Below are 12,544 nucleotides of genomic sequence, written 5' to 3'. Positions count from 1 at the left end.
GGTTGTACAGAGATGTCTTTGCTCGACTAAAACAAAAAGACTCCAATTATAAAAGTGTGCCAATTCAAGTAATGAGGAATAGGAACTTGCAAAAAAAATTTGTGGTAAATTAAAACTTTTTTATAATGTGACTCGGTTATTTTCTGGAACTCAAGTTTCAACTGTCAATATTTACTTTAATAAAGTATGTGAGATACATGTTGGATTGGAAAAATAGACTGTTTCTCTTAATCCAGTTATTATTAGCATGGCATGTATGATGAAGAGAAAGTTTGATAAATATTGGGAAGAAATTCATGGCATTATGGGTGTTACTGCAATTTTAGATCCTAGGTATAAGCTTGATGTGGTTGAATATAAGTTTGTTAGGGTATGTGAAAATTCTAATGAATGTACAAGGAAAGTTGAGAGAATCAAACAGAAATGTTATGAGTTACTTCATGAATATCAAAAGAATATATCTAATTCAAGCAATATGTCAGTGGAATCTACACAAGAGCTTAGGGTTAATGCAGATGAAGATGATGATGTTGGTTATCAATTGTATATTAGACAAAAGAAGAAGAAAAAAAGTTCATTTGTGAAGACGAAATTTGATCACTATGTAGAGGAAGATGTTCATCCTTTACTGGGGCGGAGCTAGGTACAAGCAAAGGGGGGCAATGGCCCCCCCTAATTTTAATTTTTTACATGTAAATTATATATAAATTTCAGTTTAGCCCCCCCTTAATATTTTATTTTAGTCTTATTTTATTGTGTAAATATTTTTTGCCCCCCTCCAATATTTTTTCTAGCTCCGCCCCTGATCCTTTAACTCCTGATTTTGATATATTAGCTTGGTGGAAGGTAAATAGAGTTAAGTTTCCAACTCTTCAGAAAATTGCAAGAGACATATTTGTCATTCCTGTGTCTACTGTTGTTTCTGAGTCTTCTTTTTGCACAAGTGACCGTATAATTGCTACTCATCGTGGTAGTCTTCATGAAAATACGGTAGAAGCTCTTATGTGCAATCAAAATTGGTTGTAGGCAGAATATTATAAAAGAGGTTATTTATGTTTATTTTTAAGTTTTTCAATTTGTTTAGTTGTGTTAAAATTATTGTTGTATTTGATTTTTAGGTGAAAAAGCTGATTATCAAACTGCTAATGAAGATGATGATGCATTTTTTAAACTGACGGAAGAATAATGTTGCAAGAACTTGGAATTAAAAGAAATGTTTGAAGACATTTATCTTTGTTTATGTTATTTTAATTTTATTAAGAACTTGATAATTATACTATTTGTAATTTTATGTTGGATTTGTTTAGGATTTTATTGTTTTTAATTTTAATTTAAATTTAATTTTTTATTTTATTAATATAACGATATGTATGTTTGTAATTTTATGCTGAATTTTTTTAAGATTTTATTGTCTTTTATTTTAATTTGAATTTAGTTATTTATTTTTTTATTTTGTTAATATGTATAAAATTTAGAATGATTGAGTTTTATATTTATTTTTTAAAAAAATAATATTTCTGCGAATAAAGTTTGGTAGGATAAAGTTTTGTAATTTAGGGTGCGGATAGAGTTCGGGTTGAGAAATTTTTAATCCGTAAATAGAATAGGATAGAGTTTTATTAAAATTTTCTACCCGCAAATAAAATTAGAATAGAGTCCAAATCTTACCCTACCCTATTCATTACTAGTTCTAATGTGTATTGAGCAAGAAGATTTGGTGAAGAAAAATCACAGTAATAAAAGATGTGTGCGTAAAATAGTATGTAGGTAAGGTTGTACTTTTATTTTATTTTGTTCATTTTTTAGACATGTATGTGGTCGTCACATTATGATATGCTTATATAGCCACAGAATTTTTATTTATTTTATTTTATTTTTTAATTACCTATAACAATAAGCTGTGGCTATAACCACGCATACGTATGCCCTATCTTAAATCTACGATCCTCTTTACTATTTTATGTTTCATTTGTCTTATTAGTTATTCCACTTCATTTTATCCCACAATAATTTATATAGAATTTGTTCCATTTCTACTCACATGTAATAAAAAGTTAAATCTTAACTCATTCTGTTTTTATCTATTTTTATAAATAAAATTAAATATTAAAATTTATATAATTGTTATTATATACGTAATATAAATTAAAATAAAAATATAATATAATATAATATTATTAATTATTTTATAAATATTACATATATTATATATTAAAATTATATATTAGGATGGATATTATTTATTATCTAAATCCGTCTCTCTGCCACGCTCAAAATTCTATCCCACTAAAAACTCACTCTCACATCAAAATAGGTCTAAACAGATAGGAGCGGAGTGAATATTCGTAGATTTGGATATATAGTGTTGCTATCTCTATTTGTGGCTTAACTCTATTGATTCATATGTTACGTTTGACTCTATTGATGCATATGTAGTAACGTGAATCTTCTTTGTACAATGCTGAAAGGCATCACTATGTAAGTATGTATAATTATTGAGAATTAAATGAGACACAAAATTAAACTTTATGAAGTTTATTTGCCTGTTTAATTTGATGATGGCGTGTTCCATCAATAGATAATATAAAAATGGTTTAATCCACTCAAATTAAAGTAAAGAAATTACTCCAACTACTAAAGTATTAACATTTTCTCCCACTATATATAGATTTAATAGTAAAAATAAAGAAGAGGCTCGTAATTAAGTTTGGTGTTAACTTTGAATAATGATAGACTAATTATCTTTATACATATATAAGAAGACATCCATATACATCAATTTCTACCCTATTCTTGAAATAATACATAAAAGAACACTTTGACGAAGAAAGTAAACCCTACAATGGGGATTAGGAATCTAACATTTATTTATATCTTAATTGTCTTATTTAAAGCAGGGATATAGAAAAATATTCAGATTGTAAATTCTACTAAATTTTCTAAGGCCGTCTTAGGAAAAGGGAAAAATGAAGAATATATATATATATATATATGACAACATGCTTGTCAACACTATGTATAGAAATTTTAACATTCCTAATGTTGGATTCTCATCTTTAGAAAGTAGATAGGCAGATATAACTAAAAAATTGATATTGACTTAAACTATGACATATTATCATAATTTAATTGAATGGCACCTTCTATACCACCAGTATGAAAATCTTCTTCTTCGTAATTCTTTGTTTTCCCAAATAAAAACAAATTTTTTATGGTTGTAAGAAATTTCATGAAAAGAGAGAATGGAATAAAAACTAACAATACATAAGATATCAAGTTTCTGCTTTTCATTTTTTTTTAATGATTTTTGTCCGTTTGGTGGTGTATTTAGATTTTGTCCTCAAGTTCAGACAAATTTAATATAATTTAAGAGAGCGAGTCCGTTGATATGTTTTTTTTTGTCTATCAATAACCATATAAGCAGATAAAGGAAGCCCATTACATTTCTCGCATATTGAACAATATTGAAGTCCAAACCCTAGAGATTGTAATTGAAGAAAAAATATGGTAAAAGTGTGAAGAGTGTGTAGGTGTGTTGTATACCTAAAATTGGAAGTTGTCCAATCCACTAAAAAAAAAAGAAACACTATTGAAGTCCAAAAAAAAAGAACAATAATGTATCTTACTACACAAAAGAAGATGAATGTTGAGAGTGGGATTTGAACCCACGCCCTTTCGGACCAGAACCTTAATCTGGCGCCTTAGACCAACTCGGCCATCTCAACTTCGATGGTAATATTTTATATATCTTATTAATATTAAATTATCTAATGCCAACAAATTACAAACGGAATTTGATAACGTGTGCCATTGTTCTTGTCATGTTATATAAAAGAAAACACAAGTGAAATTATATTTAATCATGATAAACCTTGTACAAATAATATATATAGCTGAAATGTGACCCAGCAAGGGTAGCACTAGCAAGTAATGCAGAGGCAGATGTTCACTTCTTCCTTTTCACTATTATTTAATTCGAATGTTAGTAAGAAATCATGAAATAACTATTAGTGGGTATTTATTTAGAATATTCCCGCTTTCCGTTATAATTCCTTTCCTACCATTGGCAAAGCCATGTATAGTTTGATGGCACATATTTTTGGAACAAGTTATACATGTAAAAAAATCCAATGTCGGAAAAGGAAAAGTGGCCACTAGAAAAGAAGATGCTACTAAGTTAAACTAACTAGAACTACGAACTATGCTCTATTTAATGAGGATCAAATCAAGATTGAAAAATTGCAACAGCAACAATAAATGCATATAGTTTGGTTTTTGAACTCTCTTGATTTGAATTTGAAAGTCTACTTGTTAATAAAAGAGAAGAGACAATTTGGGTCAAGGCCGTACATAGATAGCACAAAAGACAGGAACACCAGTTGACTTAAGCAAGCTTTAAATAGTTGACACGTGACATGTGTGTATATATATATATATATACACACACATGTCCCGCTTGATTATTCTGCTCCACCCGTTTGATCATCTGAACTCTGAAGAGATTCCTTGGAGTAGCTAGCTCTGCTAGTTTTATAAGATTCTTTAGGGTGAACTCTATGAAATAATTGCCACATTCTTGTCTTTGCTTTTAGGATGGGCCATCATATATATTGGGGAATCAAAGTGTTTTAAATTTCCCTTGGTAATACTATAGTAGCAATAAGTTTAGAAAGTAAAAGATGATGTTTTAATGAAGACTAATATGGCATTAGGAATTATCAGAACCTAGCTATAATTACTAGTCTCTTAATCCTAAAATCCATAATAAGATGTGGTGTTGGGGCAAATGGACAAATTAAGTTTGGTATGTATGTGTTTTCTGGCACGCATGAGTTATGAACATGACTTGCCATACTAAGATACAGCAAAAATTTCAGACTGTTTAGTCAACACAATGACTTGTCCATTATTACTATGGTACTGTTGCATTTGTATTTTAGCTATATGCCATTTCCAATTATCAAATCAAATACCAACCATAACCATAACCTCTTTGCTTCACACTTTCATGTACCACCTTATTCCCATTTCTCAAGGGAATACATCCTTGTTTTTACATCCTTTCACTTTTTCTTTGTCTTCCTCAAACAGGTTATTGTTAGTTTGACCATGGAATGAAATCCATTCACCCTTTTTTACCTTGTTTTCATAACTTTTCACTCTTTCACTAATGCTTCGTAAACTTACTTTCTTCACATAGTGCGTGGATTCAACAATGAGTCACAACTCAGAATTACTATAAAAAAATTTAACACCCACCATCCAACAGTGAATCATCAGTAACTACTCAAATAAAGTTGTCTTCATGTGAAAACAATATATAAAAACTGTTAGATGATTTGTGACATATTTACTAAATACTCATTTAACAATTTTTATCAATTATTTTTATATAAAGATAATTTTATGTGAATACTTTTTAATATTTATCATTTTAATCCACCGTTTCTAGTTTCTCCTAATATATTCCTTGTCTTTTTTTTCTGGACGATAATATGATATATATAGTGGAATAACATCGCATTTAAAGAATAAAGAACTATATAGAGCTATCACATTATGGTTTAAGGCACGTAATGTTAACTAATCAAGCTTTAGAATAATCCAAGTCAGTTCCCAAAGGAATTGGTCTCTAACCTGTGTATTATTAAAGAATATATATATGTGTGTGTGTGTATGTGTGCCGAAACTCAATTCCGACAATGGTTTCTTTTCCTTTAAATTGTTTATTACGCTTAGAGCAAGAGACAGAAAGATTTAAATCTTCCAAAAGAGGAGCAAAATCTAGGCTTCAAATCTGGCTCTAAATTAATATACACTATTGATTCCACAAATCACAATAAGACCCGCTAACTCGAAATTCCAAAGTGGAGCAACAACATAGTAGTATGCAACAACTTTACGCAATTTCCTATACATATATAACATAACACATACACCTTGCACTCTGCGAGGGAATATTAATTGGAATCTGCCATATTTTTTAGATGCACATTAGCAAGTGATGAAGCACTATCAGTATTAAAATTAAATAAATCAATATGAAGACTTATCCAAGGTTCATAAGTTTGCCAAGTATCACAAATGAACATTACATGGTGAATTAAAGAACAAATATATAATTAATAAAATGAATAATTAAGCTCGATCATAATTGAAATGCATTTGGAAGCATGCATATATATGAGAACCGTGTCTATCAATGATTCAATATAATACTGCCAATGATGATAAGAAGAAAGTCATTGCTTGCATGTGTGTATGTGTGTGTGTCTCTCCCTCGTTCTCTCTTTATATATATATATATATTCTGATGTGGCACTACAAATGGTGGCTTTGCCACTGATTTTGTTTTCATTACCAAGTGGAGAGGCAACTTCGAAGCATTCTATTCATTTTTTAGTATCTGAAAATTTCTCAAGACTGATTTTATTTGCCTCTATAACTAGAATTTAATAAGTTTAAAAACTTGATCTATGATATTTGTAACAAGATGAAGAACGTGCAGTTATTTTACATGAAGTTATTAGTTGAGAATTTGTTAGATAATTTCACACGTTTGACTAAATTATTATTTAATGAATCTTAACTAGCAACTTCTCATAAAAACAATGTTAATTTTTACTTTATAATAAACTTGAATTAATATTTTTTATTAGATATAATATATATCATAAGCGCACAAAAAAAGGCACCTTTAGTTATAATTTATGATATTAAAGTTTTAATGGCTAAAAATCTAAAATTAATTTTTTATTGACTTTAAAAGAATAAAATTTTAATATAAAGCAAATAAAAAAAACATATATAAAATTTACACAAACTAAAAATAAATAAATTCTTGTGTGAAGAAGTGTGTTGGACATATAAATAATTATATATCTATTTTTATCAGGTAAATGATAGTTTTTTGCTTTGATTTAATTCAATCTTTTAAGATGATGAGTTCTTGTGATGCCTTAAATAACAAGGCAACTTCAAAATCAGAACAAAAAAATAGATGGCATGGTGGACTGATGGTGATGAAGATTTTGGCAAAGGTGAAGAGTTTAATAGTTAAGAGAGGAGGGTTGGACAACAGCTGTCAGCAAGTCCTGATCAAAGGTTGACTTTTTGTTGACAGTGTGAAAAGAGTGCCACTATTTGCATTGATGTGGATTTTTAGGCAGTGTGTGTGACTGTGTTGCTTTGGACCACTGCTATGGCAGACAATGACTAAAGCACCTTTCACTTGCTACCATCAAATTGTGGTCCTGTCTTCTCTGGTCTCATCACACACTACTACCATGAACACTAGTTTATTAAGAGAGAATGATAATATAGTAAATTATTAAGAGAGAATGATAATATAGTAAAGACTACTCATCTAAAATTGTTTTCATGTAAAAATGAGCTAAGATGTAATATATATTATGTTAAGTAATTTAACTATACATATTAAATTATCCAACGATTTTAAATTATCATCTTTACATGAAGATATTTTCAGGTAAGTAATTATTGAAATGATACTGCTATTATTAAGTATTGACACATATGCTAATAAAGAAGCAAATAGAGAGGATGATGATGGTGAGTGGGGCCATGTTGTGGTGAGTTTTTTTTTTTTTATTAAATGGAAAAAAATTGCCTCATTTTTTTAGGAACCTTCATGTGAACAACAGTGTACTACTTTAATTAATTTGCTTGCATGATATGTGTGTGTATTTATATCCACTTTCTGCAACCTCTTTCTTTCAACACACACCTATCTATCCATTCCTCTATACTCTGCAGTTTGAATGATAATCATGATGAAGCCAACTCTTCACTATGGACTTTTTCTCCTTTTCTTTTTCCTTTTCTTTCAAGTTTTCTCATCAAAGCTAGAGGCTCGTCCACTTATCACTCATCAAGGTACTAATAAGCAGTATTTGGTAGCTCTCAGTTATTTTGATTATGTGTCTGTTGAATGTTATTTGACCAAGTGGAACTTGCTTTCTTCAGGGGAAAACAGAATATTGGATGGATCCTCTGGGGAAAGCTTTGTTTTTCAGGAAGGTGGTGAATCCTCCAAGGTAAATCCTAAATTGAAACACATAAGAAATGTTTCTAAACATAATTCATTGTATTCGAGTGTAAATGAAGCTCGCGCAACATTCAAATCCAATTTTCAGTAGATCATATGTCAGTACAGAATACGATAATAACTACTGATAAAATAATATTGCTGTTGAAGTTGAACTAAACCTTATTATTATTATGTTTGCTTAATTGGAATCTAGCAGCTGCTGGGGGTGGAGGAATGCAATAGTGGAGATGAAGAATGCTTGATGAGAAGAATGACTTTAGAAGCTCACATAGATTACATCTACACCCAGCACCACAAGCCTTGATTATCTCAGATCTTCAATGACTACTATCTTCCATATATGGCTTAGATGTGTTAAAATAGGATATTTGTATCTACTATTTGCTTTGTTATCACTACCATACTTGGGGCTTTGCACTAAGCTTATTGTTAAAGTGGTATATGTGTCATAACAAATGCAACTGATGCTGAACATGTATAGAAGAAACCATGACTATTATTACTTTATTAGGTATATAATGTTATGTAACATGTGATGACTAATAATTAGTTCATCCAATATGGGCTCCTTTAATGGTTTTGAAGTTTGATATTTGGAGTTTGGAGTGAAGAAAATTATTAACAAGTATATGAATAATCAATATATGTATTTATAGGTTTTATTTTTATTTTTTTCCTAGTTTCCCATCTATTTTTTTATTACATAACCAAAGTCCAAGTAGGAAACTATATTCCTTTTAACTAACTTGATTTGGCCATTTCCGTTTGCCAAGCTTACTGTGCCATGTAAAAGCTCAACCAATTATTATCTTCGAATTTGGGGTTGGTTCTACATTTCTAGATTTCTTATGTAAAAGTCAAACAAAGTCATGACATGTTTATTTTATTCCACAATGTTATAGTGGTGGTTTATTTTATATCTCACTTCAAAAGCAGGACAGCATGGAAAGAATTTGTGTTTTCAACTTATGTCACCGTGAATGATATTGCATTTGGGTTTGCTCAATTTTGGCATTATAGCTTAGATAGAATTTTCACAGTGATTATCTTATGTCTAGTAGCATGTAAAGTTATAACGGTGGATTCAAAACAGAAAAAAGTCACGCGCCGAAAGCAGTGATACGAATATTTGTACAAAAGAAAATAAATAAAAGCAAAGGATGGGTAAAGCTAAACAAGCATATTTGCGCAAAGGTAGAAAAACTATATGAGATTAGCCTATCAAATGCAAGCCTTGCATCATCGCCTTATTAATATACAAAAAAGAGAGAGAGGAAATTATCTTTATTTAACTTGTTCACGAAAATTGAGAAGCATCCTGGCCTGTTTCTTTTTCCTTGCTTTTCAAGAAACTCATGTACACCGATCATTAACACAAGAATGCTGAATTGCTGATCATCATCTACATTCGAATTAACACCCTACTTGTTTTTCAATTGGATTTAAATATATAGTAGTTCCTTTCTTACCTTTTTTGTAAAAAGAGATGATTAACCTCTAGGGAGTTGGCAACCTCCTCAAAATAGTTGAGGAAAGGTACAATGTAGAGTTTTTCATAGCAAAGATGCTCTTCATTGTAGCAAAATGTACACATGCGATACCAATAAAGGTAGGATAGGATACATAATTTTTTCTGCCCGATCCATATTAAAAAACTAACTTTTTGACAAATTACAGTGTCCTCGTTACTCTATTAAATTCTTAAATCTTGTTGACCTAAAAAAAAAATCTTAAATCTTACAATTCCTTGTCTCCCATGGGTTTTTCTAATTAAATGTTAGAAAAGGAATGATAAATTATGGTTGATATTGGAAAAATCATAACAAGTCCACAAGGGAAAGAATTAAGTTTAAAATGATGGGATTCAAATGAAAAATTAGAAAACCAGTATACCAGTAGATGTATAAAAGGTAGTAAATATTTAAACTTTCAAATAATTGAAGTGGTAAATTTTTAATCTTAATGAGTAAAGACTTAAGTTCCGGAAATTCTTAATGCTATGGGTATAACTAGGATTAGCAAAAAACTTCATAATTTAATATCCATGATAAACCTTGTCTATCATAACATGCATTTGGCATTTATGTTAAAAAAAATGGCAAAAGCTAGGACTGCTTGTTATTCAGCAAAGACCGAATTAATGAGAAGCTAATCTTCTTCATAACTTAAGAAGTCAAGCAAACAAAGAAGAAATCTCTAATTATAGAGGCAAGTTTCAAACTGCTCTTACTAAAGCAGCCAGTAGCCCCTTCACTCTACGGCCACCCTAACTCAAGAGGGAAGCACTATGCCTTAGGCGCATCATCAAGCAAATCCCCATTGCTTGTGTTCAACAAACAATCCAAATATAAATAAGATTAAAACCTAACCCAGAAAAGCATAAAAATACATATAAGGTCCGGCTTTAAGAACCAAAAGTAAGACAAATTAAGCAAAAAGAACTACACACATACATAAGAATCAGAGTAATATGAATCCAACATGTAAGATAAAATTAGAAATCTACCAAAATCATATGCAATATCATGAAAAGGCTAGGTAGTATCATCAAGTTCTAGAGAAAGTTGTAGAATAAAGAGTCTTACAATTTAACAAAACTAAATATAAATATACCATAAATAGTTAAACAAAGACAGAAGGCATTGATCCTATCTTAGAACAGCAAAACTTTCAGGAACTAAAAAGCAAAAAAATGTCACACCGATTTAATCCCCCTTCTTTCTAAAAGAGCAGCCCTCGGTCAGCCTCGCTCGGCCACCTGTCGGCTGGCACAATACTGTCTGGCAGTTTCCGCACACCACGACGGTCTGAGAGTGGCTGAATACAGTGGTACTGCATCCAATCACAAATTTGGGGCGAAAACAGTTAAAACTAATTCAAGTGATTTAAAGCAAATTAGATAGCACTAAATAAAAATCAACAAAAAAAGGCATAATCATCCAACTTACATGTTGAAACAACCTTGGCACTTCACATCCTGCAACAATAAAACGGGCAAACAAGAGACATAAAAGCTTGTTAGAGAAACAAATAACCGAAAAAATAGGGAAAGATAATAAAAGAGAAAATACCATGAAGAAAGAGTTAGGAGACTGAACAAGACGCTTGAGCTTGTGTTTCCTCTTCTCAAGCTCAGCTGGAGGGTTAAGCAAATCGATGTCATTCTGAAGAACCTACTCAATCCACAAAAAGATTCAGTTATTCAAAGAAACCACATGGATAATCAAGAACAATCACGGATCTAATGAAATGCGAGGAAGAAGGACACTCACCATGATGGCTGCGGCACAGGATTTCGAAACCTTTCAGAGAAACCCTAATTGGGAGTAGAGTGCAACACCAACAAACTAAAACACTGTCTTCGGCGTTTGTGAATCAAAAACCAGATATTACTCCGGAATAGGAAAACAAAAACCCATGCATACAGAGGGATTGGTTTTACACGCGGCCCATCAAGTAACTGGCCCAAAAAATAATAGTAAAGGTTATACGAAGGTTAGGTCCAAAAAATAGTTGTATCATAAGTAATGACCAAGAAGAGGTTTATGAATTTAATTGATACAGAAGAAGACAGTACAAAACAATAGAAGATATTATAACTTAGTCGAGGATGACAAACGGGCTTAAACCTGCTGGGTCGGTTCGCATAATCCGTAAAAAAGGGTGGGTCGGGTTGAAAATTTAGAACCACTAAAGAGCAAAAAATCGCCTAATTCGCACCAATTAAACTGCGGGCTTTTGCAGAGCAGGGTCGACTTTTCTGCCGAACTTAATTTTTTTGCAAGGAGTATTTTTATAATTTTCTTTTGTTAAAATTCAAACTTCTCCCAACCCAACTTACGAGGATATGAAGATGAAAATTCAGTGTTTTAGATTATGTTTATATTGCTTTGAAAACAATATTTATAATTATGTTTTAGATTATGTTTATTTTGCTTTGGAGACAATATTTATAATTATGTTTTGGATGAAAACTTGGTTTATAATTATGTTTATTAGATATTTATAATTACAAAGACTTTAATAGTTGTGAATATAAAAAAATATAATTTTTTATTCCTTTAAAATTATAAATTTATTAATATGGTTGTGAAATTATATATATATTATTTAGTAGTTAACAAAAAAAAGATGAGCTTTAGCGGGCTTAGCCCGTTAGCCCGCCAGCCAGCAGCTAGACGGAGCGAAACAGACCAATCCACCAAAAGACGGGTTTCTAACAGGGTGGGGGCGGGCTTTCCCGCTTGCCACCCCTAAACCTAGAGTAGTTGCTAGGTTTGTGGTGGGGGTAAGGGTGTTATTGGTTCGATTTTGGACCAAAAACCAACCGAACGGATCTGTTTGGTTTTTACAAAGTACCAACCAATCGGTTTGCTGTCTGTGCAACAACCGAACCAAACCGAACCGAACCAAAAGCGGTTTAACAATTTGATTCGGTGGTTTTTTTATTTTTAAATCCTAACTAATAGAAAA

The 12,544-nt window shown here is 31.0% G+C and overlaps 2 protein-coding genes and 1 non-coding gene across 3 annotated transcripts; 1 reads left to right on the top strand and 2 right to left on the bottom strand.

Annotated features, from left to right (window-relative positions):
* The first annotated feature begins 247 nt into the window (after positions 1–247).
* On the top strand, positions 248–1,186 carry LOC140174700 (zinc finger BED domain-containing protein RICESLEEPER 3-like). Its single transcript, XM_072200196.1, has 3 exons — positions 248–543; positions 795–970; positions 1,119–1,186. The coding sequence occupies exons 1-3, from the start codon at positions 248–250 to the stop codon at positions 1,184–1,186; spliced, it is 540 nt and encodes a 179-aa protein (XP_072056297.1).
* A 2,458-nt stretch (positions 1,187–3,644) lies between these two features.
* TRNAL-AAG (transfer RNA leucine (anticodon AAG)) lies at positions 3,645–3,725 on the bottom strand. The gene has a single exon. It is a non-coding gene; the product is annotated as a tRNA-Leu (tRNA).
* A 6,812-nt stretch (positions 3,726–10,537) lies between these two features.
* On the bottom strand, positions 10,538–11,631 carry LOC112706876 (small ribosomal subunit protein eS27y). Its single transcript, XM_025758395.3, has 4 exons — positions 11,344–11,631; positions 11,143–11,244; positions 11,020–11,048; positions 10,538–10,903 (listed from the first exon to the last, which is right to left on the bottom strand). Exons 1-4 carry the CDS (start codon positions 11,344–11,346, stop codon positions 10,777–10,779), a joined length of 261 nt encoding a protein of 86 aa, XP_025614180.1. The 5' UTR covers positions 11,347–11,631; the 3' UTR covers positions 10,538–10,776.
* Positions 11,632–12,544: the final 913 nt, after the last annotated feature.

This window comes from Arachis hypogaea, chromosome 8 (genome assembly GCF_003086295.3).
Source record: "Arachis hypogaea cultivar Tifrunner chromosome 8, arahy.Tifrunner.gnm2.J5K5, whole genome shotgun sequence".
Lineage (NCBI taxonomy): Eukaryota > Viridiplantae > Streptophyta > Magnoliopsida > Fabales > Fabaceae > Arachis > Arachis hypogaea.
The sequence above is the reverse complement of the archived record's forward strand: the minus strand, read 5'-3'. Positions and strand labels throughout refer to the sequence as shown.